Below are 26,498 nucleotides of genomic sequence, written 5' to 3'. Positions count from 1 at the left end.
CGTAGGTATTCATGGCCCTTGTACCTTGTGTGGATCAATCTCCCATCCTTGTTCCTTTAGTTACCCTATATCTTAATTAGACAGTTTTATAATTCTGTAAAACTCTCAGAGGTTTATATTGTTTTAACTATGTACTGAAACCTTTTTAACAAAGACTGGCAGAATAATAAGGCAAGGTCAAGGTCCATGATTCCAAGACAAACAATGGGACTATGAAGGTAACCTTGAGGTATTCTAAAGGCACATTGCTGACCAATCCAAGTGAATTAAAATTGGTCTTGGGAATACTAAAAAATGCATTATCAAGGTCTACTACAGTGTGGAAAGACTCTATTACCTATCAATTTGTTCTGTCAATGGAGTGATGTTGGAAACAATGGCATAAGTGAGTACAGGGGAATTAGCTTATTTAGCTCTCTATAATATATATCCTCTAGGAGCCTTCAGACTTTTTTATAGGCCATCCTTGGCTATTGAAAGGGCTCTGGGCTAGGCAAATAATCTCTATCTCTTCTAGCTCTCTGATGATTTCTGTAATTTCATCATATCTATCTACCACCACCCCAGACAGTTTATACTTTTTGATATGCATCTCCTTACTAGGAGTGGAAAACTATATTAGTTACTTCCCTGTTGCTATGATAAAACATTGACTGTAGCAGCTTATTGAAGGAAGAGTTTACTTGGTTTATGGTTCCATAGCGATGAGTTTCCATAGACCTTCACAGTATCAACACTATTCAAACTTAGAGAGGAGTCCAAAGTCTCTTGTGAGACTCAAAGCACTCTTTTAACTGTAAATCCCTGTAAAATCAAAAGGCAAATTACATATTTCTAATGGACATTAGCACATAACACTATTCCAAAGAAAAGGAATGTAGGCATGTTGTCGATATACCAGACCAATGCAAGACCGAAAACCCAAAGCACAAACATCAAATTCTGTAGCTTCACATCTGATACCTGGGAATTTAGTTTCAAAGGGCTTAGATGTTTCAACCACTCCAACTTTGCTGCCTGCAACATATCCCTCTCTCTGAAGCTGGTACCACTCCTTGTATATAGCTCTCCTTGACAGATATCTCATGGCTCTGATGTCTTCAATATCCTGATGTCTCCATTTCCAACCAGACAACTTACAGAAGCTTTTGTTATGGAGGAAACTGCTACATAACACCCAGCGGTGAACCCTTACAGCTACAGTAATGACTGCTCTGCCGGGATATGCCCACTGGAGCAATAGCAGCTTACATATTATGGAGTAACTGCCACTTTCTGATTGGGTTTAAGATGGAACTCATACCTCACTGTTATCATGTCTCTGGCTAGACAGACTGTAGACCCTGGGGAAGATCCTATTATTCTACTGAAATGACATAGTAGGAAACCAACTGATAATGACTTCTCTCTACAGCCATAGGTAAGTTTATCTCTCAACTCTCACTAGAGATGCTTCTTTTTGCAGCAGAAAATGATTAACACAGAACCCCACAAATGACCAACATGTAGAGAACAAGAGATAACAGAGTGCTCAGATATAAATGAAACATTTATATCACACTCTCTCCCCAAAGGCTCAAGAAGCATCCCAGAGTTGGGGGTGGAAAGACTGTAAAAGCCAGAGGTCGTGGATGACTACAGTGGAGCAGGGATTTCTGGCCACACAGGTTGATACACACAAGAACTCACAAAGTTTGTGACAGCATGCACAAGAGTTGAGCAAGCCCAAGTCAGATAAAATCATGGATTGGGGACATTGGGCATGAAATCTTACCCCTAGATGAGTTAGCTATTGACAATTGATAGTTTACTGGAGGAGGAAGTGTTAGTTTTCCTTAAGAGCTCAACCCCTTCTAAGACAACCATTCTCCCAGGAATGGTCTCACACTCTAAAAGCATTTGGGCATCACAAATTGGGCTTGGTGAGCTTAAAAGAAAGTGCACACGAATTTGGCTAGGTAGTAAGGTTGAGGTGGATCTGGGGGAAGTTTGGGGGAAGGGTGTGAATATAATAACAATTGTATGATATTCTCAAAGAACTAACTAAATTTTTTAAATAAATTTGAGAAATATCATATATCTTAACATTCATCCCTTAGAGTGTATAGTTGACTGAGTTTCATTATATTCACAAAGTTATGGACTCATCAATCTATGTAATCCAGAATCTTCTTCCTACTTCAAGAAGATGCCCTCTGTTTGTGAGCTGTCATTCCGCTCACCCTTCAATGCCTGATTTCAAAGTAACAACACAAGCTGCTACTTTATAGTAATTACTATATATATAGTAGTTATATGTAGTATATACTACATATATATATATCAATTACTCTTAGTAGCTTTTTAAATGTACTATTTACCTATTGCAATTCATAAGTAATGCGTCCAGTCTAAATATCATTCCTGAATCTCAGATTCTTTCTTACTCGAGAAATATTGTCTCCCCCTTTTGATTCAAGATTAGTATTTCAAAGTAAATGATCCAAATCCGGTCTCTTGATCTTCCTTCAAAATCATCTATGGGTGTAATTTCTGCTGTTTTACTAACTGGTGGCTGTAAATTCTCCACTGTTTATGCTTTCATATTTGAATGTTTGTATTTGTTTATTTTATTTACAGTTGGTAAAAATCCTCTGGAACGCCTTGACCTCTACTGTCAATATGTTCCACCATCTGACTACCTGAACTGTTCAGCACGTCTGGCCTGACTGGCCACACCTGTCCCTGTTCTCTCAACTTCCATTCTGGTCTTTTGAGGAGACCACTCAAACATGTGCCCTCTTACCATCCTAATAAAAACTCATCAAATAATCTGCATTTCACTCAGAACAGGCAATGGGCTGGTAGTGTCTGAGTCTCTGCCTCACCTGTATCCCATCTGCAGGTGCCTAGCAGAACTCACCTCCAGTAATTTTCCAGTTGTTTCAGTCACGTTAGTTCACTGAACATCACTTACTTGTAAGAGTAGTTCTCACTGTATGGAATTGCCAAATTAATTGCATATACAACTTTTAAGTTTTTAATCAATAGTCACCATCTCAATGAGACCTATTCTCTATAAACACATTTAATTATCATATCACATCTCATGGATATGTAAATTTTTTCCATATTTATAAGTTACTAAATAGTTAAGGAGATGCAAAAATTAACTAACTTTGCTTGTTACATACTTTATGTACCAAATTTTCACAAACTATAATTTGTACAATAAAACAATTAATTCTAGTAATAAAAGTAAATCCTAATTTAAATAAAATTCTTATAGTATTTTCATTACTCTTTACCCAGTGTGATTTTTCTTCCTTAATATTAATCGTAAGTGACTCATTTATTTGTTTTATATGCTTGCATTTTCTGCCAGAATGTAAGTAGCATGAGGGCGGAAATTCTAATGTTATATACATTTAATATACATATATATGATAATACATATTAGACAGGGTTTTGTGTATCCCCAGCTGGCCAGGAACTCACTATGTGGACCAGGCTTGCCTGTCTTACAGAGATTCATCTGTGTCTGCCTCTTGAGTGCTGGGATTAAAGGCATGTATCACCATACCTGGCATTTAGTTATATTTAGAGCCTAAGGATTTACACAATTTGTAATTTTCCAATTTCCCATTTTCTTTAATAAAATGGTATTGCCTTCATATGTTGAAATGATCTTTATTAAAAACATTTTCTTATGGTTTAAGGTCTTCAATCACACAGACTCTTTGATTTTGAACACTGTGACAAATTTAAATTGTTTCTATATTTGATCTATTAATAACTATATTAGAGACATCTTTTAACATAAGAATGCCTAGATCATTATCTATTACAATTCTTTTTAAGATCTTGTTGTATATTTTCAAAGTACCTGCAAAGAATCTTATTCTATGAAGAACACTTATTAAGTATTAAAATTTGCTGTAAGGGAGGAAAATTCTTATTTGGAGAATGTAGATTCTAGAATCTGCTCTTGAGAACTTTTCTCTGCTAAATCCTTAGTTTCTATTTCTTCACCTATAGATCAAGACTGGTTGTGTTAACCTCATTAAACTTTTGTGAATATTAACTGAGAAAACTTTGTTCTGGAACTGGGGAATAAAATACATGTCAGGCATTAATTTTATGTTTATTGATATTTTTATTATATTTTTTCATCATGTCTTAACAGTTTGTTGCATTTATTCTGAATTTGATTTATGAATAAAGTTATCTGTCATTTGTTTTTATTTGACGCTGATAGAGGCTCTGTATATATGCCTATCATTCCCTAATATTACACATTTTGCTGAGTTCCTCACTCATTATTATAAGGGGTGCTATAGACACAGTGGAGCTTTATAAATCTGATGCCACTAAGTAAAGAGGGTCTAAATATGATTAAGTTGCATTGTATGAAATTCACAAAGATTCAATATATATATTGAAAAAAAGTTGGAAAAAAGATGACTAACTTTGCCAGACTCTCTTGGAGGACTGCATTGTTTATCAGGCAAGTTTATCACAGCACATGCTAGATGTTAGTGCCCACAAACTTTTTGATCAATAGGCTTTGTCTTCGAGCATCATGTATAACTCTAAGTAATGGCTCAGTACAACATAATGTGGAATGTGGTTAACCCATTTACAAATGGGTTTCTGTTATCATTATGATGCATTGTGAAATTCGAAGATTTAATGTACTCCTATATCATTCTGCTTTCTGTATGCTTCCATTGTTGATTTTATATTTAGTGTGTTATGTTTCTCCAGAGAACCACAACACACACACACACACACACACACACACACACACACACACACACACTAGAGGGAGAGAGAGAGAGAGAGAGAGAGAGAGAGAGAGAGAGAGAGAGAGAGAGAGAGAGAGAGAGAGAGGTAAAGAGATGTGGAGGAGAGGAGAGGACAGGGCAGGACAGGACAGGACACAGAATCTTGTCCTCTCGCTTGGGAAAGCTGTGCTTCTTGTTCACTCCAGGCTTTCCAGTAACTAGATTCACAATCTACATTATGGACAATAGACCTCTTTGCTCAGGGTTCATTGACTTAAAAATGATGTCAGCCAAGACACTCTCTAAGTTAACACATATAACTACATATCAAATGTTAGCAATTCCTTCCCAATCTCCCATTAAGTGTTCATCTCAGCTGGTTGTTAGAAACTTCTCTAAAACTATAAATATACATATCTGTGTGTATCCAGAAGCAAACAGCACTGAAGCTCGTGGCCAATTTCTGTGATTTTGTAAAATCAATGTTGAAATAGGGGCAAGAACTTAGATCTTGTGGCTCAGTTTTAATCAAAGCACAATTACCCAAAGTCAGCTTAAACTGGAGAATTTTATTGTTGTCAGATGCTGTCTTCATGGTGAATATCTTATGAATTTCATTGTGATTGCACATCTCCTGGAGGTGAAGGTCTTATGAACAGGTGTAAAGGTCATAGTCTTTAATTAGAATTCTCTGTGTGTATGTCATCAGCAGAGGGTCTCTTGGAGAAGAGGCTGCACTAACCTTAAAAGATTTGATAAGTAAAACAGCTGTTGATAATACATAATGTATAAATTAATTCAGACTCCTGGAAAATTTTACTTCTCCTAATCGTATAAATCAAAAGGGATCGACTCTTTTGTCACATGCAAATTGGTGTTTAGTGAGACTATATCTACTCTGAAGTGTTATGCTGGATGAAAGTTATATGCCTTTCAAGGACTTTCTTTTCCCCTTAGAGACAAGTGTTATGTAATTTGGGAGTCTTTTAGATAGACCCACTGAAGGGGACTCCAATTGCCTCGCCCTGCGTCCCTGTTCAGCATGGAAGAAGCCAGAGCGGTCTGTGTCCCTAACCCTACTGGCAATTGGGGTAACCCCTTCAGAGGATGGCCTGATAAGAATAGGAGGGAGGAATTGGCTAGGCAGTTATGGTAAAAAGACACCAAAGAAATGTAGCCAGTTTCTGGGCTAAAAGTCAAAAGGTCCTTGGGTCTGTTAGCAACACACTCTGTTCCAAAGGCAAAAAATGTCAAAATGTCAAAAGTATTTGGGAGCTTGTATCTAATCCTTAAAATATTTTAGGGTTACCTCTTCAGAGGGTGAAATGTTGGAGCAGAGAGAGTAGGCATGGATTTGATCAAAACATCTTATATGCATGTATGAAACTACCAATAAAGTTTTTGTAAAAGTTAAGAAAGAGATATGAATAATATTCAGGGTAAGCAAATTTTCAGTACTTTAAAAATTTTCAAATTTCAGTATTTCAAATTTTAAGAATACAATCAGTTAATTTATTTAAAGGAAAATATTTTATACTCAATTATAATTGGAGAATTATATTTTTATTCCATTGAAATGTTGAAATTGCAATTATGTTTCTGTCATATGACAATCTTTAACATTCTGTCTTTGTCCTCTGGAGAAATGACTGATTCATTACTACAAATTTCCACATGAAATTGTTTTCTCCCCAGACGCCCTTATGGCAGTTGAACACAAATGGACTCATTCATTAAAAGATTTCTTAAATTGGTGGAAATGAAGACGTTGTGTGTGTGTGTGCTGTGTGTTTATTTATATGCTGTGCCCCAGAAAGCTCGTCTGAAGTTCTCTAGATTCATAAAATTATGTTTTCCTAAATTATTTTTAAGAGACAGGAAAAAGAGATTTGTAAGCTTTCTGTGGACTGAAAATATTTGTATTTTCAAAGTTCCACTTAAGCATAATAGATGCAGAACTCAAGTTGGTCAGTCTGTAGATTTGGCCCTGAGGACCTCAGCTCCTGGTGAGTAAAGACCCTTTGGAATATATTCAAGCAAGTGTCTTAAGATAATAGTAAAAAATGCAGTAATTTATTTCAGTATCTTGTTCACTATGTATGGTCCATTATACCATAATAACTTTTCAGTCAAATTTTGTGTCATTATGAGTTGTATTTACTTATATATTTATATTTTATTTTTAAAGTACTAGGCATTTATTTACAATATCAATCTCAATTTTTCTGATTCTAAATTTAATATTAATTTCACTAATTTTAAATCTTTGAAATTAAAATGCTGTTTTATTACACTTATTTTAGTATCTACTTTAGAAAAATCTTTATTGTGTTATTACTTTATACTGTAATTCATTTATTTTAAATATGCAATTCAGTGGTTTGCAGTATATTTACTGGGTTGTACCCCTATTACCCAAATCTAGTTTGATATATATTTGACTAAATAACAAAAAACTTTACATTTATTGCATCAATTTAACTTCTATAAATTACTGTGTTCAAATCAATTATATTTTAGATTTACTTGTATTTTCATGAGAAGAAAAAAGGAAATTATCACAAAGAAGCCTAAAGTTTTCTGACATACAGTATTCGTGTTAGGATGGATGCCAGCCTTCATAACCTGTGTAGTGGAGAATTCTTGATTTGTAACTTTGTTAATGGTATCTACAGTGACTTTTAGTTTCTGATTTAAAATGCCAACCTAAGAAGGGTAATGTCTAATTATAAAAATTTTCATTGAAATGTTTAAATGTACTGTAGTTGTGAGAATTACAGAATGACAAAAGTGATCCTGAGGTCTCATTCCCCTTTGGAACTTCTGAGCACCCTGGGCAGCACAGCAGTCTCATGGATAGTCCAGCTGAGGTACACATTATGTAAGTCACCTAAGTCAGAAGCGGCAGCCGTCATCACATGCTGATTTTTATTTTAAGTATTAATCCAGGCCCCATTATTAGAAAATGTCTGTGTAATAATGTGCCTCATTTCCCTCTAGAAATCTTACAACACTATTCATTTTTCATGCTATATTGCTCAATGTCTATAAAAGACAAGCTTGTAGGAAAAACAGTTCAGTATCTCTTGTAAAATTGTTCTTGAAGAAGTCTATACATTGCTATTTATAAAAAGTTATATGCAATATCACCTCTTAGAGAGGAGAATGAGGTTCCAGTTCAGTGCTCATGATGAATTCATAATGAAGTCCATACTTCTCCTCCTGCTTCATCTGGAGCTACAGAATGATGTACTTCAATATACCATGCTGAACTGAACTCCTATGTATTTGTGCAATTATCCCCCAAGGTCGTCACAGAGATTTTAGGGTTTGGTACTTGTCATAATGACTTAAAAGACATCTCTTCTATTAATGTCACATTAAATTCCTCTCAGGGGCAATCAATCAGTGGACAAATACTATATCTGTATATGAGTTAGATCAATGACTACCAAATTCCAAATAAATCATTAAAGAAAACTATAACAACAATAAAGATGTTGAGGGTGAGGCTAGATTTTGAGACTAGCTTAACTGATTTGTTTCCCTTTGACTTGGCTAGATTCTCACTGAAGCGAAATAAAAAGTCGTACTCATGTTAATGGGTGACTTTGTGAGCAAATGAGCAGGGAAATAACAGTCTGACTATTGCCACAGTTTCTAAGAGCCACTAAGGAGGAAAATCCCAAATCAAGAGCAAGAGCCAGGTATGCTGGGCCTGTCTCTGATGTCCCAGAATTTGATTGCCTGAGGGATGAAGATGGTCAGAGTTTGAGGTCAGACAGACCTGCATAGCAGGTTCTAAACTCCAGGGTTAGAAACTGTCCAGTAGGAAGAAGAGGAGGAAGAAAAGTAAAAGGAGCAGGAGGAGGAAGAGGAAGAGGAGGAGGGGGGGGGAGAAGGGGGAGGAGGAGGAGGGGGAGGAGGGTTGATTTGTACTTCAAATTTTATTATAGGAAAATCAGATCTTAGAAAATTGATATAAAAGAAAAACAGGAGAAAAGATATTACAAGAAGTCTTAACACAGGAGACACACCAACTCTCTTGGACTTTAGGAAGTATTATCTTAAGTTGAGCTTTAATTCACAAGGAAACACGAATATCTGAGCCGAATCTATTGTAATTAACCACAAATATTACAGTAAAATACATCATAATTTTATTTTCTGAAGCTAATAATTTTTATGTAACATTTAAATCATAAAAGTAAAATGTTCTAATTACAATTATACAAAAGAAACAATACCAAAGATATAAAGATATACAAGTAACAGACTGTATCTGTTACTGGGGTAAGAAGACCTCTCTCTCTTGGATTCTCCCCACCTCTTGCTCTCTCACCCTCTTGATTTCTTACTCTGTCTCTCTCTTTCACTTTCCAGAACTTGATTACAGCCCATATTTTGAGTTTTCAAACTGTTTTGTAAGTGAACCCTGCCACGTTAGTGTTCTCTGTGCATTTGCCAATTATGGAAGAAGAAAAGGTTTACAGTTTTAGGTTGTCCTTGCAGACAGATGGCAACGGTTAAATATATACACATATATATGGCTTTTTGTTGTTTTAATAACAACAAAAATTAAATATAACAAGCATCTCTATACAGCTCTATATAGTTATGCTATCTTTTCACACTTTCCTCTAAAGCACTATTTAAGAATATGATAAAGATTGGAGAGATGGGTCAGTGGTTAAGAGCACTGGCTGCTCTTACAAAAGACCCAGGTTTGAATCCTAGCATCCACATGGCAACTACTAATGGTCTGTAATTTTTGTTCTGGGGGATCCCGTGGTCTCTTCTGTCTTTTGAGGGCATTTCACAACCTGGGTGCACTTACATGCATGAAAGCAGTACACACATACACATAAAATAAAATAAAAAATAAAAATAAAAGAAATTGAATAAATCATACATAACACAATAGTGGCCCTACTATAAAATTTCCAAACATATATGCCCAGCCCTAAGTGACACATCTACAGTGGAACCTCTATACCTAAGACTCATGACACATAATAGAACAGGGCGTAGAAATTATTCCAATACATCCCTCAAATCTCACTAGTAAAGCTTCCTCATATCACACATTGTGATGTACAGGGAAGGCCACAACTAGCTGTGTTTTATAGAATAAGAGACTGCAGAGTGTGTGTTCCTGGATAGGACCTCACTTACCCACAGTTCAGGGACCATTGCAGAAGAGGTGGTAGAAAGAATGCAAAAGTCAGGGTTGGTGCATGAACATAAGGATAAAGAGGCTTTCGGGCCACTGGAACTTTCTCAAGTGAGCTTGCAACAATGGTGACAGCACGCACAAGACCCATGCTAGCTCAGTCAGACAAAAACTCAGCACAGAATAACGAAAATGGTCGGCAGGCCCCAACCCTAGCCTAGGAACTACTGTCAGCTGATTACTGTTGGGTGAGGAAGAGCAGATCTTTAAGGGAGTGACTCTAGATAGGCTGACTAGACTGCAGTCAGTGAACTTGCACCGATGGACAACTGGGTGCAAATGCTTGACTCAATAGGACGTAACATATATGACAGAATACATAAAATCAGGTGGGGGTTATGGGAGGCATGAATGAGGAGAGATGTCTAAACTTAAAATCTATTATATGAAGTGCACAAAAAATCAATAAAAGTATTTTTTAAATGTCTAAACACACACCATTTGTGTTCCAGTTCTGTGAGCTAGCCTATATTTATAAATTAAATTTAAGAGGCTTTTATACACAGAATTTATTTATTTTTTCCCTTTTGCTAAATGAATTCTCTAAACATCATCATCAACTATTCTTTTGTCTTTAAATCTCATATCCATGTTAACTTATGTTTAGATAATTAGATACAGCTGCCCATCAAAATGTTTGTGCTTGATTTTCTTTCGCTTTTGTCATAAATAGAAAGGATGTGAAACACTGTATTGTAATAAGGCAAATATGCATGTTAGTTCAAAGTTCTAAAATCATCTTCCATATAGTGCATGTTAGACTAGCTTAAACATATTAAAATTGTACTTAGATAACCTCTAATTGATCGAGTTCATATGCTTAGCAATTTTCGTATATCCACCACTTCTTTCCTTCCCCGCTCCTTCCCACCCCTGCCCTCCTTTCTCCTCCCTCCCTCCCTCCCTCCCTTCTTTATTTCCCTTTTCACATGTTTTATTTATTCTTTGGAAATTTCATACATGTGTACAGTGTGTCTTAATCATATTCACCCCTCACTCTCTTCCCCAACTCTACCCAGTAACTCTTATTTCTTCTCTGTCTCAATTCTGTGTCCTTAATTTGGACTACTTGCTTGATTGACTGATGGTATAGTTAAGTCCAGTTACTGCTGGCACAGGCATATGGTATTGGGCTCATCCACTGGGGCATGGACAACTCACCAAGTAACTACAGAAAGCTGCCTAATAAACCATGAACTGCCAATAGTTCCTCAGCTGGAGGGGCCCAGGGGCTCTCCCACTCCATGGGGGAGTCTGGTGCTTCTCCCTCCTCTCCTTTTTAAGTTAGCAGTACATGTGCACGTACGTGGCATACATGATCTTCTCATGTGTATACTAGATATCAAGCTTTTAGCACTTGTGTTATACAATTATCAATATCCCAATGAGAACATTAAAATATACTTTCAGCTATTTTGGTTTGGGGTGTTGGATTTGGGTTTTGTTGTTGTTGTTTGTGTTTTATGAGACAGTTTCTTCCTGTAGCCCCAGCTGGCCTGTAACACACTATGTAGACGAGGCTGGTCTCTTTCATGCCCTTTGTCCTACTTTATCTCAACCTCCACTTCACTCTCAACCTAATAACCCATCACTATTTTTATAAATTTAATGTTTTCAGATTCCTTGTGTTAGAATGTCTGTCTTTCCAGGCAGGTTTATTTTACTTAAATGGTGTCCTTCATGTCTGTGTATCTTGATACAAATTCCAAGATTTTCTTTTCTTTTTATAGATTCAGACAGCACCTAAAACCATAAACAATGGTCCTGCAGAATTATTCTGTGGTATCAGAATTTGTGTTGCATGGACTCTGCTCTTCACGACAACTACAAATGTTTTTCTTTATATTTTTCTCTGGGATCTATGTGGCCATTATGGCAGGTAATCTCCTCATTGTGATTACTGTCATTTCTGCCCCCAGCTTGAACTCCTCACCTATGTACTTCCTGCTGGGGAATCTGTCTTTCTTGGACATGTGGTTGGCCTCATTTGCCACTCCCAAGATGATTTCAGATTTTCTCAGCGTTCAGAAGCTCATCTCCTTTGAAGGATGTATGGTTCAGATCTTTCTCTTGCACTTTACTGGTGGGGCTGAGATGGTACTGCTGGTCTCCATGGCCTATGACAGGTACGTGGCCATATGCAAGCCCTTGCATTACATGACAATGATGAGCAGGCAGACTTGCACCAAGCTGGTGTTGGCTTCATGGGGCGTTGGATTTCTGCACTCCATCAGTCAAATAGCCTTTACTGTGAATTTACCTTACTGTGGCCCCAATGAGGTAGACAGCTTCTTCTGTGACCTCCCTCTGGTGATCAAACTTTCCTGCACTGATACCTACGTCCTGGGCATACTCATGCTCTCAGACAGCGGGCTGCTCTCCCTCAGCTGTTTTCTGCTCCTCCTAGTCTCCTATGGTTGCATCCTGCTCACTGTCTGGCAGAGCTCGTCAGGGGGTGCATTCAAAGCTCTCTCTACTTGCTCAGCACACATCACGGTGGTCACTCTATTCTTTGGACCTTGCATTTTCATATACGTGTGGCCATTCAGCAGCTTCTCTTCAGACAAGCTCCTGTCTGTGTTTTACACAATTTTCACCCCACTGTTGAATCCTCTTATTTACACACTGAGAAATGGAGAGATGAAAGCAGCTATGAAGAAATTGAGGAACAGACAAGTCATTTTTCACTGAATTCTATGGCTTTATACTCGCTCCAAATGATTCTTGGATGGGGTTTCTTAAAACCATGATTCTGCTAAAAGAGTTTCTTCTAAGATTATGTTCATGCAATGTGAAATATGTTATCATCAACTGATCTCAATAAAATACATAAAAGTATAATTGCACACACACACACACACACACACACACACACACCTCCACACACACACCTCCACAACTCCACACGAGCATTTTGGAATGAATTCTGCAATTTTATTTTTTCAACTGGATTTATGTTACTAGTTTATTTTGCTTAAAAAGGTGATATAAAAATAAATTTTCATTTCAAAACTATGAGCCAATATAACAAAAAGGGGAGATCTTCAAGAAATCTAGGTGGGGATTAGAAAACAAATATCCTGAAAATCATACTGTCATTATTCCTGGAAACTGGAGGTATGTGATTTTAAAAGTGTATGTTTTACCCATTGTGGTGGCCAACTCCTTTAATCTCAGGACATGGGAGGCAGAGGCAGGTGGATCTCTGTGAGTTAAAGGCCAGCCTGGTCTACATAGTGAGTTACAAACCATCTGGGGCTACAGGGGAACCCTGTCTGAAAGAAACAAAGAAAGGATATGCTTCCTGTAAGGGAAACTCCCAAGGCTCTTGATCTCTGTCATTGATCAGAAACACAGGGTGGACTCCGTACTCTTCTATGACACCAATCGTATACATATGCATAAACATCAGTCACTATTTAGGATCAGTTTATACCTATTTATATGAACATTAGGGATGTTAAAAGAAGTCCACTTTTGCTCTTAGAATCACTTTCTTTAGTTGTTATTGATGCAGCACTGATTAGCGACTTGTTACAGACTTTGGATATACGGTTGTTATTTATTTATTTTACTTAAAATTGCATTTACTTGTTTGTTTGTTTGGAGTGTGCATACGTGTCATCATGGAAGTGTGGAAATCAGAGGACAACTTGCAGAAATAGGTTCTCTCCTATCATTTGGGTCCTGGGTATCGACGCAGGTCACCATAGTTGGTAGCAAGCACCTTTATCCAAGAGCAATCTCGGTGTTCATTATTTTAATTTGAGTAACCTATATCAATCACACATGTCAATAGGGCTTTAGGTGATATTTCAGCACGTGCATACGGTGTGCACCGATCAAATACAGCTTCTCTTTCCCCTTCTGATGACTAGTAATCACTATTCTCCATTCAGATTGAATTCCTTCTTGTAAATGTGCCGGTTGTGAAATTGCATTTCCTCATAAGAAAGTACATGTGTTACTTGTCTTTCTCTGCCCGATTTGTTCCCTAAAGCATGATATCCTCCAGCTCCATCCATTTTCTTGCAAATAGCAAGACTTCATTCTTCCTTATGATTGAGCAATATTCCATGGTGTGTGTAAATGGCATTTCCTTTATCCATTTACCTATTGGAGGTACTGACATTGCTTCCATTTCTTAGCTGTCCTGCAGTAACACATGAGGAGGCAGGTATATGTCTCTGGTATGCTACTTGTTTACCTTCAGATTGCACATCCAGAAGACAAAGAGCTAGAATGTATGGTAGCTCTTCTTTCAGTATTTTTTCCAGAAAACACCAGACTGTTTTCCATATTATCGTTCTGTTGTTTATTATTATTTTTTGAAACAGGGTTTTATTCTGCAGCCCTTGCTGACCTGCAACTCACTAAACTGGCATCTAACTTTTAGCAAACCTCCTGCCTCAGCATGACAAACCAGGATTACAGGTGTGAGCCACCTCATATGGCCCAAGAAAGATGGGTTTTCTTGTTAGTGCTAGGGAGTGAATTCAAGACCTTGGGTATGCTGGACAAGTACCGCTCTACTGTGCTACACCCACAGCTCAGTGTTTCCATTTTTATTCTTAAGATATGACAAGAACTGTCAGTATATTTATTTATTCAATATGTGATTTTTTCAAACATCTGAAGTTGAATATTCGGCTATTATAGAAGATTAAGTACTTAAAATCACACTTTCTCAGATTCATAGACCTTTCATTTTAATGAAACAAAGGAAAGTATAACAACCACAAAATGTAGAGAAAAGTGAAAATTACTGCTAGTTTTCATATGAAAAAAAACAAACAAAACCTGAGGACATCATGAAGCTTCAATTATCAAGAGAAGAGGTAGAGAATTTTAACATATCTCTGATATTCCAAAATTATTTTACCTTTGACGAGCCAAAATTAACAAAACCAAATACAGAATACTGGTTGTTTTTGTTTGCTTCTCTATCTGTTGTTGTGATAAACCACTTTGACCAAAACCGGCTTGTGGAGGAAAAGGTTTATGTGGCTTAGAAGTCCCAACCCCAGTTGTCATTGAGGGAAGTCAGGACAGAGCTCATTTCAGAAACTTGGAGGCAGGAGCTGGAGCGTGGACTATAGAGGAACACTGCATACCGGCTTACTTTCCTGGCCTGTGCTAGCCTGCTTTCTTATACAACCCAGGACCAGCTTCCCAGGGGTGGCACTAGCTGCACTGGGCTGGGCCCTCCCACATCATTCAGTCAAGAAAATGCTTCACAGACATGCCCCACACACCAATCCAATAGAGGAATTTCTGCAGTTTGTGGGGTTGTGGTTCTTCACAGGTCTGTCAAGTGGACAACTGAAACTATCTTTCATGCTAATGAATAAATTTATTCAGTGACTTGTTTTCCATGAAGAGTATTGCTAAGCACCACAGTGAGGAAGGACTTTCAAATCACTGGATGAAACACTTTCTGCCAGTTGGGCATATCATTTTGCATTTTACTATTCATTAATGCCCATCACAGAATTGTCTTCATGTGTTATCAGATATACAGAATGAATTTTAATCAATGTATTATATGTGTGTGTGTGTGTGTGTGTGTGTGTGTGTGTGTGTGTGTATACTATACATGGCTTTGAGATGAATGGTTATTTAAAAGTCAACAATTTGTGTAGTGCTGCTTTTTGAGGAAGAAAAAAGAAGTTGGTATCTGAAACCAGGCCCAGTTTCTGCAGTCATTAGAAATCTTCTTTTCCAGGAAACAATGTAAATTTACTAGGACTTGTAGCATTCTCACAGTGCTTCTAGACATTTCCAGAAGGAGTCATGGTAATCATTATGAGATGTGAGACAGAGAGATTAACTGGTGTAGAAGACAGCCAGGATCTTGTCAATGGAATAGCTGCTGAAGGGCCACACGTAGATGAAGATGCACGGTCCAAAGAACAGCGTGACCACAGTGATGTGAGCAGTTAGGGTGGACCGGGCCTTGGCCATGCTCGCGGAGGAGCGATTCCGGACTGTAATGAGAATCACGGTGTAGGAGACAACCAAGAGGAGGAAGGAACTCAGGGAGAGAAAGCCACTGTCTGCAACTATTAATAAGCTGACAACATAAGTGTCTATGCAAGCTAGCTTGGTCACCAGCGGAAGATCACAGAAAAAACTGTCCACCTGGTTAGGACCACAAAATGGCAAGTTAACAGTGAACACCAACTGGCTAGTGGTGTGGATGAAGCCCACACATCAGGAGATGATGACAAGAGTGATACACGCGCGGCGGCTCATGATGGTCATGTAGTGGAGAGGCTTGCAGATTGCAACATAGCGATCATAAGCCATGGACACAAGGATAACCATCTCACTACCAGTGAACAGATGAACACAGAAAATCTGCGCCAGGCAGGCTTCAAAAGAAATAGTTTTACGTTCGACCAGAAGGTCTGAAATCATTTTAGGAGTAGCAAAAGAGGCAACACATATATCGATGAAAGAGAGGTTGGCAAGCAGAAAGTACATGGGGGTGTGAAGGCGGGGCTCTGAGGTCACAGTGAGGATGATGAGGAAGTTGCCCAGCAGTATTGCTAGGTAGAGCAGAGAAAATATCATAAACAAGAAACGTTGCACTTCCTTTGAACTGGACAGTCCCAGCAGCACAAACCCTGTCACTCAGAAATAATTCATTGTCAGTAAAGAATTTATTTCAAGTTACCTGAATTTTGAAGAGAAACAGGTCAATTACTCAACTTAGTGTAGGTTCAAAATCCCAATTTTCTTTAATTTTAAAGAATTATAACTTTTATTTATGTGAATGAATCCCAATAGCACTCTATCAAAATAAAATGAGCCAGACTAACGTAGTGATTTAAGACTTTGAGGAGGTGAATACTTAGGCCATTCATAAAGAAAGAATTCTAAGCAATGAATTCATTCGGTGAGAAGAATTCAAGAACTTTTACTTCCCAATAGACAAGTGAAAATGATATATGAAAAGTTACTTGCTATCATAGAATTACAACTGTAATATCTGTCGTTTGTTAACAAAATTATATAAGAACTCAAGAAAAATATTGTGAACTGTTATAAAGTAAATATAATTTCACCCAATCAGTATGGTCTTTACATTAGAAACAAAGTATACATGTGGAAGCAGTTTCTTTAAAGGAAATGCAGAGAGAAGACAAATCCACAGTATTAGAAATCAGAATATATTGTCGTTGAAGAAAGTCACAGTGAGTGAGTCATGGAAGGATTGTTGTGCTTGCATTTCTCCATGGGACTGACAGGTGTGACTTTCTTGGTGTAGAGAAAAAAAAGGATCTTTGGTGAAATATTTTGAGATTTCTAAAGATCCCATCCCTCTGACCACATGAAGACCTCTTTTCACTGCTCTTAAAAACACAGTGCCTACTTCAGGAACTCTCCCTCCACAACTCAATATTCATGCAAATAGTATTTACATACCGAGTAATTGAGATTTGCTGAATAAACATTTGTTTCCATTTTTGAAATTTCTCCTCCTATACTGAATGGGTTCTGAATAAAAGTGGCATAAATTTTGGCTATCTTTTTGTTCCAAAGGGAGAAAGTTGCTAGCCAACAGATAATATTTTATATAATAGCTTTACCACTGACCAGCTAGGTTCCCCTAGGTAAACTCTTAAAGCAAGTGTTAGAATCTGACAGGTGTTCGGCATCCAAAACTCTGTCTTTTGCAATATAAATTAATGTTTTTAAATTCATTCTCAAATGAGCACTTTTCCAGTGCTCTGTGTTACATGCTTGTGTTAGAGCAGTTATAGTTACTTTCAACCTTGGAATAGACTGTGAACTTTTGCTTCCTTCATGGTTAAGCAATTAGATGAAGCAATATTTTACTAATTAAAAGAATGGCCTACATGCAATGTAATCACTATGTCTTCACACAGAGATCTGCCTGCCCATATCTCCATAGTACTGGGATTAAAGGCATGGGCCACCACACCTGTCTTAAACACTTTTAATAATGTATCCTTTTAACTCAAAATAAGCATTGCCTTTCTAAAAGATAATACTTATTTAAATTCATGTGGCCTGATTTACAGAAGAGTGAGTTTTTCATTCTATGTGGGTTGAAGTAGATTTATTTTCATTTCTTATTGTGTTTTCAGGATAATTAGTTCAAGCCTACAGGATTCTGTTAGGTTACTTGTGAGTTTTGAATATATTTAAATCCTTTAAAGTCAGCCTTTGCCCCAGTTTACTTTTATCTTTAAAATAGCATGCTTCTTATATAAAGTAGGTATAATTGCAATTGCCAGCAAGATTTTCTATTTAAAGGAAAATATTCATAAGTGTTCTTTACCTTTCAATCCCTCCATCCCACCTCTGACTCTGTTCTCCACAATCACTGTGGGATAGAGACCAGTGTAGATACATGGTCTGTGCAGAGGTACTGACAAAATGTTTCACTTTCCTGAGGCAAGAGAGACAGATGGTGTACAAAAATCTTTTAGTTCATAGTGATTAAGTCTTGTAATGGGTTTAATTTTCAAACACAACATGCTAGGAAAAATATTGTTATAATCCTGAAGGCTTGACCCCAAAACAATATTTTTTAAAGGAGAAAACAAACACGGGTATTGATTCTTACATCTGTTCTCAAGATTGGCCTTCCAAAGGAGCTGAGACAGGGCTGCAGACAGCTTCTTAAAGTGGCCTTTGGTAGAAGAGTAACAACACATTTCTTAGGAACCTGAGAGAAAAAGACTTGAATAACGTAGTTAAAGAAACAGTGACAGCACATGAAATTTGCTCACATTTTTCTACATTGCTTTTCTGTCACAGTACAGCGACCACAGTTCAAGGCTGATGTGCTTGGGGACCCCGACGGATAGAAATCAAGACGCAGTGAATGCAGAGGTCTGTGTGCAAGTGCATGTTCATTGTGAAGTAAAGCAAGCTTATATAGGAATCAGATCTGGAGTAACCAAGGAATAACTAAGGATACATCACTAAACAGAAAGTAACCAAGGAATAACCAAGGATACATAAGAATACATTACTTCACCAATCGAAACTCACCCAATGTTTAAAGTATCCAAGATTCAGCTGCATAATATCTTAGCTATAAGGTGTACTGTTTGTGATTACTCTTAGCAACTACTATAACTCATTATTTCTATATAGAAACCAAGCTAACGGTGCTGAGAAACTCTGGTGTCCATGAAGTGAAACAGAACTCTTTAGTTACGTTTCCAAGACTGCCAATTAATCAGGGAAGCACAGCCTGTCAACTCAGACCACAGAAGCAGAGAGCAGGGAAACTCCCCAGGTGGAGGCATTCTTTCTCCAATGCTTAAGTCAAGGCAAGCTGCCACAGCCTAATGCAGCAATGGCTGTGCCCATAATAATAGTAGCTCCTAACATTTTTCTTTTTATGTAAAAGAGGAAAAATATTTAATATCATAGCAGGTTAAGATTCCTACAGAAATTCAGATCTGTTATACTTACTAAAAGTCACAGGGAAGGACTGAGTTCCCAGTCCCTGTACCAGCTGTATGTCTATGGAAAGGAAAGGGCAACCTCCCAGCTTAACCTCTGGAAGCAGGCACAGAGTTCTTCAGACGGTACCTATAACAGGCTATGCAGAACTTTGAGGTTTTTCTTCTGAGTCATTTTTTTTCTGAATTAAACTTATTTTTATTCAAATTATTTACATATAATTTGTCTTCTGTGAAGTCCCTGAAATACCAGGAAATTTCATCAGAATAAAGCTGAGAAAAAAGTATCAGATGCTTTTCTTATAATGAAATAAGTGATTTAGCTATATTAGTGATAAGAGTCTCAAAGACAGTGTCATATCATCATTTGGTGAACAAGGGGTTCTATTTTTTATTAATTGTTTTTATTATGAAAACACTTGGTATTATTTATTATATCAAACATTTTTAGTGTACAGTTCGGAAATCAAAATATAAATAGTTTAATGCTGTTTCATCTAACAAATTGAAATTCTACTCCTATTGAACATTAACCTTTAGGTATCAATATTAATTATGTAAAGCATTTCCTTATTATTCATAAGTTAAATTTGTTCATTAATTTAATTAATAAAATTAATTTTTTACTTTAAGATCATTTATCCTGCCTTGAGTAAACAAAGTTTTGTAAATTATAAGCTTTGAAACAGTATGCAATACAAATGTAAGATTTGTGCTGTGGGGTGAGCTCAAGCCTAATGGGAAAAAAACCCCTTATTCTTCTCCAGCTCACTAAATACTCATAAATTTTGTGGTAAATCACATAGACATTCAGGCAGTGATGTTCTCTTTTTTTTTTGGTCTTTTTGAGACAGGGTCTCCCTGTAGCTCCAGCTGTCCTATAACTCACTATGTAGACCTTGCTGGCCTTTAACTCAGATCTGCCTGCCTCTGTCTCCCGAGTGCTGAGATCAAAGGCGTGCGTCACCACACCCAGCTGAAGTTCTCTTTTAAAGCAAGGTTGAGGGGCTGGAAAGATGACTCAGTGTTCAAGAATGCATGGTTGCTCTTGCAGAGGACCTGGGTTCATTACCAGCACCTACATGGCAGCTAACAACCATAGGCTCTCTCTCTCTCTCTCTCTCTCTCTCTCTCTTCTCATCTCTCACTCTCTCTCTCATCTCTCTCTCTCTCTCTCTCTCTCTCTCTCTCTCTCTCTCTTTCTCCCCCATATGTGTGTGTGTGTGTGTGTGGTCTTCTTATGGTATTTATAAATATATATATATGTAATGTATAAGTAACAATAACAATCAAAGGAAAGGGCAGGAAATTGAGACAGTGGTGGGGGACCTGAGAGGAGTTTGAGGGAACTGGGAGGGATGGAAATAATGCAGAGACAATCCTCACGTATGGTATTCACAAAATAACAAGTAAAGTAATAATAAACAGTAAGTTGGTAAATATTTTCTGCTCAAGTGTAACATTGATCCTCTGAGTCTTGGAAATAATAATTTTAATTAACAAATCAAAATTTAAAAACAAGCACATGAAACCCTAACATTTGGTCATGATGAAACAGATTTTAGTAATGACTGAAATGCTACCTGAAACAAAACATTCTGCTCTATCAAAAATATTCAGGCATCAACTACTTTTCAGTGTTGGTTATTTGTATACCTTCTAACAGACAATATAAATTCAGAACTTGAGAAAATTCAAGGAAAAGTGAGGCATTTGTGCCTCTCTGCTTCTCTGTGTACAACAAGCATCCAGGAGTGGCTGTCTTTGACACATTATAATTTCTGCACCTGCCAAATGATCAATTACGATCCCCAAATCCATAAAATAAAGAATAAAGGCAGAGAACACAAGTCTAATCTTCATGTCATTGGAGTATCTTTGTCTTCCACATGAGATAAATGAAAATACATGACCTCGGTTACAAGGTACTTGAGGATTCATTTTGACAGACTGTAGTAATCAATGCAAGTGAAAATACATGTGTGCATGGGGAAAAGTAGACAATTATTGTAGGGATGGTGTGGAGGGAAAGAAACAGAAAGAGAAAGAGGTCTGAAAACTGACAAAAGTGCAGGGCTAGAGAGATGGCTCAGTGGCTAAGAGCACTGGCTGCTTTTGCAGAGTACCTGGGTTCAAATCCCAGCACCCACATGACAGCTAACAGCTCTAATTCCAATTCCAGGGGAGCCAGCACTCTTTCATGACCTCCACAGCCATTGCATAGCATAGGTGCACTTACACACATGCAGGCAATGCACTCACATATATAACATAAAAACAATAAATAAAATACTTTTTAAAAATTGACAAAGTGGCATTATCATGATTTATTCTATTGTTTCAGAAAAATAATTTTGCATATGTAACATTCTACTATATAATCAAAAGGAGATAATCTGCCAATAAAATAGAGGAAACAACTAAAAAATCCTCCCCAAATATATCGCTCAAATATCTAATAAGACATATGCTACAATCAAAGCTATATACTTCCTTTTTATTAAAGCAGGAAATACTGGAAAAGAAGAACAATGGTTTTCCACCAACAAGTTAGAGAATTGGGGCAGATTATCCCCAAGGCTGTTGTCACTGCTAAACTTGAAGTACAGATGCAGTTATGTAGTGGGACTATTCAGACTTTTAAAAATGAGATGCATAAAAAATTAATCTTACAGTAATAGAAACCTCAAAAGTAAAAATAGACCACTTACAATATAGGCAAACTTCATCCTTCTTGTCCTTGACTTACAACCTTTGCTTTCCTGTAAGCCTAGAATAAGTATTTTTAATAACATCCAATTAATCATCACTGCGCTTTAAGCAGAGTGATGATTTATTCTCAGAATTGATAATAAGAATGTTAAGAACTGTACAAAGACTCACTGAATAAACAACAGAGTGAGGTAAAAAGAACAGGTGTCAGATGTAACACACTTCCCTGGGCTAATGCTGCAGAACTCAGACCCAGAGAAGTTGAACAGAGACATTTACCTTTTCTAGATGGCGTTTCGAGACTTACCATGATCAACAATAATCTCTGCTTTGTTATATTCTAGTGTAAATGTTGCATCTTTAAAATATCAAATTCATGATGTTTTCTAAACAAATAGTAATTTTGAAATGCAACATAATACTCAAACATTCCTGTAAATCTCCCAGTCCTTACAGCTCAGAATCTCCTAAACTTCCACAGACCGAAGAGTTTTGTTTTGAATATATTTTCTATATACCTGATGCATTTAAGTTTTGTCCTCTGCACTAAGATGTGCTAAAGGAAGCCCCGCAGGTCTTGTGATGAGGTCAGGAGGACTGTGCATCTCTGTCCTTCCAACGTGCAATTGGAATGTTGAAAAATGAAAGAATATAGAGGCTTCTATCCTAATGCTGGGGAGTGTATCTTACCACAGAACTGAGGAGCCACCCTTTAGAAGTCTGTGATGTTACCATGCAGTGGGAATAATTGCATGTGACATTTTTGTCAGTAAAATAGTAGTTTTACCAACTAGTTGGTACATGTGAAAACAAAATGTTACCTGACATCCACTAAGACACTGAATAAAATAATTTATCAACCTTCAAATCTGTCTTTAAACACTCATCAAATCCTCTCAATAGTCACCAAGTCTCAGGACTATTTCTTTCATGCACAAGGCGCTCACTGTTTCAGGATATATCGTAATCTATTTAGAAGGCTCAAGTGGTTTTCTCAATTGTAGTGTGTTACTCTCTACTTGCTCAGCACACATCACGGTGGTCACTCTATTCTTTGGACCTTTCATTTTCATATACATGTGGCCATTCAGCAACTTCTCTGCAGACAAGCTCCTGTCTGTGTTTTACACAATTTTCACCCCACTGTTTAATCCTCTTATTCACACACTGAGAAATGGAGAGATGCAAACAGCTATGAAGAAATTGAGGAACAGACAAGTCATTTTTCACTGAATACCTAGTCCTGAACATAATGGTTCTTCAAATAATTTAAAGTGATTTTCACTTCTTCTTTACAGCAAATCTTCTACTTAGAAAACATATAAACAGATTTACAGTAGTTTGAATTTTTATTTATTTATTTTTATTTTAGTTATATGAGTGTTTTGTCTGCATAATGTTAGCGCACCTGTGTGCAATCCACATAGAGGCCAGATTAGGGTGTCAGAGACCCTAGAACTTGAGTTAGGTACCATTGGTAGTTGCCATGTGGATGACGGAAACCAAACTATGGTCCTCTGCAAGATCAACCAGGTAGTGATCGACCATGAAAGTGGAAAAAGAATTACAAGAGGGTTGATGAAAAAAATTCTTAATATAACAGTGCAGATAATTAATGGCATAATTTAAATCCAGTCCTTTGTTTCTTCAGCATCTCTGCTAGGTTGTTTAGACCATGACACAGCCACTTAGTACTCATTGAATGCAAGCTTGGGTAACTGAAACCTTTACCATCGAGGAGCAGTCAGGTCAAGATACTGATCACTAACTATTTCACTGGGCAAGGAAGTACAGAAGTGACTCCAGGGGGTCTGTTAAATTCCAGCCATATTCTTCCAATCCACATGAAATCATAGTTCCTCGAGGTAATTACGTGTATTACTCATTCACTCACTCTTTCATTTTTCACATATCTTTCTTCCTGACTATTCTCATATGGCCACAAGATTGTCAAACAAATTTGTTGCTTTTTTTCTGAGATATGGTGTTCCTGTAGCCTTAGCTTTCCTGGAACTTAGACCAGGCTGGCCTCTGTTCCACAGAGATCCACTTGTGTCTGCCTCCTGAGTGCTGGGATTAAGGGCATGCATCATCACACGTGGCTTTGTCAGACATATTTTAAGACCTATACCACCCTGCTGCTCAAAGATTGGTTCTGTGAAAATCATAATCTACTCACTAAGGGAAGTTTTGTCCTATGAGTCAAGAGACTCATCTGTAAGTGGAATTATAGTAAGAGAAAGAAAAAGAATATTCAAAAGACGATGCCCAAGAATGATGGGCATAGGAGTCAACCTTAATTTTTCTCTTATTCTTTGGAACTGTTTGTTTTAGTTATTGATAACACAGCACTGCATATTAAATTCCACTTCATTGAGTATATCACACCTTCAAGTCTTCTGTCAACAGAGACTGTGGTGAGTTTCACTGAGTTGCACTAAGGCATGTGCACATTTAATGATACTGTCTGCACAGGAAAAATTCATTCCACCAAAGTCCCACCTACTGTCACACCGTTATCACTGCAAATGTATGCCATGACAAAGGCAATCTTTGTGGAGTCCATCTTTTATAAATAAAACTCACTCAGTAAAATAATAGTGTTCCAAATAAAATTGTCATCAGAGAGGAAAAAACATGGCTGGACTAGAAATCAACTCCAAAAGGGACAAGACATTACCACCTCTGTGCAAAGATTAATTTGATGTAATTGATTAGTCAATAAATGGCAAGGTTTTCAGATTCAAATCTCTTCTGATGACAAATCAAGTCTAGAGGATCAGTAATAACAACAGATGTTTAAACTTTAATTAAAGGGAATCTAATGTTCTCAAACATATCACAGCCTAAACCATGACATCTGTGTCTGTACTCTAGACATGAACTGGGAGAACAGACAACAAAAATACCTGACTGGTAATCCTGCTCTCCTTTTTCTTTGTTACCTTGTCTTTGGAGGACAGCATGTGTGTGTGTGTGTGTGTGTGTGTGTGTGTGTGTGTGTGTGCATTGATGTTGTAACTAGGACCCAAAAATGGTGCTGATACTTACAGGTCTGTCTTCATTTCTCTTCACATGTTTTATCCGATTTCCCAATGTTACTGCACTGTTACTCCTATTATTACAAACTAGCCACATTATTTCTTCCTACCCATAAATTCTCAATTATTTTTATCCACATCCAAAGTTGGCCATGAAGTAAAGTGCTCACGGGCATGCATGAATCGAAAGTATCTCACCCACTTACTTTCTGGTCGCTCTGAGTGAACTTTCAGTGTAGCAGCAGCACATTTATTGTCATAAACCAGTATGTATGGAATTCATTTATGAGAACAAATATAAGGTTTTTCTTTTCTGTGCAATGACCTTGGCAACCCTTTCATGAGTTTAAAGCTCTGAATTGAAGCAAAGATGTCTATGTGACAGAGTTACACGACGTAGGGTGAGGAATACTTGGTCATGCAACTTAATAGTGCCTTGGAATCTGCTTCAGCCCAAGTCATTGTAGGTGTAACACTTACATTGTTTTGTTGTATTTATTGTTGGAAATTGTGCCTTCTAAATAATGAGCAATCTAATTATAAAATAGTATATAATCTATTGTCAGACCTCTTGTTCTTATAAAGACCCATGAACATCTTAGCACTTACTTTTTAAGCAACAGTATAGGTCTGCCTACAAGCTGCATGGACTTCTCCAGGAAGCTGATACTCTTCCATACCTCTTGGGCCTTTCTAAGGGACCTATACTTGTCCCCACCTATTGCCATTGTCTAGATTTAATTTGATTTTTTGTTTGTAAAACACAGCTATTAGAGATCCTGGTACTGAAGAATGGACTATGTGTAGGGAGTCATTAAATGAATTGTACTGTAATTGATCAAATAGCGGAGTCAGTGCTCAGTATTCACAAGAAGCTGTATTGTGGCAGAAGGAAAACAGGAGGATAAACTGGAAACAGGAGTAGCTGCTCATCACTGCTCTCTTGCTTTTAAACTTATTTTACAGAATGTATTTCTTTATCTACAGACAATTTGCTTTATTGCTTGAATTTAAACAATAAATTATTTATCTATACAAGGTCAAATGTGTTGTTTAATTAAAAAAATGCTCTCATCACATCAACTTGAATCATAAAAGCTCTTTATTTTAAAACCATATTAAATTTTAAAACAAAAATAAAGGAAATAAAAAACAACAAAAATGACAGAAAGAAGATAAAATTTAATGAAATATGTTGTAATTTTTACTATCACAGCCTACAATTTTAGTTGAATTCATATGTTGACTATCTTTAAAAATAAAAACAATTTACACTGGAAATTCTACAGACAAGACT

The 26,498-nt window shown here is 37.1% G+C and overlaps 1 protein-coding gene and 1 pseudogene across 1 annotated transcript; one reads left to right on the top strand and one right to left on the bottom strand.

The window, feature by feature from the left end:
- Positions 1-11,757: 11,757 nt before the first annotated feature.
- LOC103733677 (olfactory receptor 4K14-like) lies at positions 11,758-15,736 on the top strand. The gene is made up of 2 exons (XM_008832572.1): positions 11,758-12,675; positions 15,656-15,736. The coding sequence occupies exons 1-2, from the start codon at positions 11,758-11,760 to the stop codon at positions 15,734-15,736; spliced, it is 999 nt and encodes a 332-aa protein (XP_008830794.1).
- An 89-nt stretch (positions 15,737-15,825) lies between these two features.
- Positions 15,826-16,659, bottom strand: LOC103733676 (annotated as a pseudogene).
- Positions 16,660-26,498: the final 9,839 nt, after the last annotated feature.

The sequence above is a fragment of the Nannospalax galili genome, unplaced genomic scaffold (assembly GCF_000622305.1).
Source record: "Nannospalax galili isolate Female #2095 unplaced genomic scaffold, S.galili_v1.0 scaffold196, whole genome shotgun sequence".
In the NCBI taxonomy this organism is placed as follows: domain Eukaryota; kingdom Metazoa; phylum Chordata; class Mammalia; order Rodentia; family Spalacidae; genus Nannospalax; species Nannospalax galili.
Note: the sequence above shows the minus strand (reverse complement) of the source record. Positions and strands in the feature narration are given on the sequence as shown.

Coding starts and splice junctions, on each gene's coding strand:
- LOC103733677 (XM_008832572.1), top strand. CDS start 11,758: ATGGTCCTGCAGAATTATTCTGTGGTATCAGAATTTGTGTTGCATGGA. Junction 12,676..15,655: donor AGAAATTGAGGAACAGACAA/GTCATTTTTCAC, acceptor CTGCTTTTTGAG/GAAGAAAAAAGAAGTTGGTA.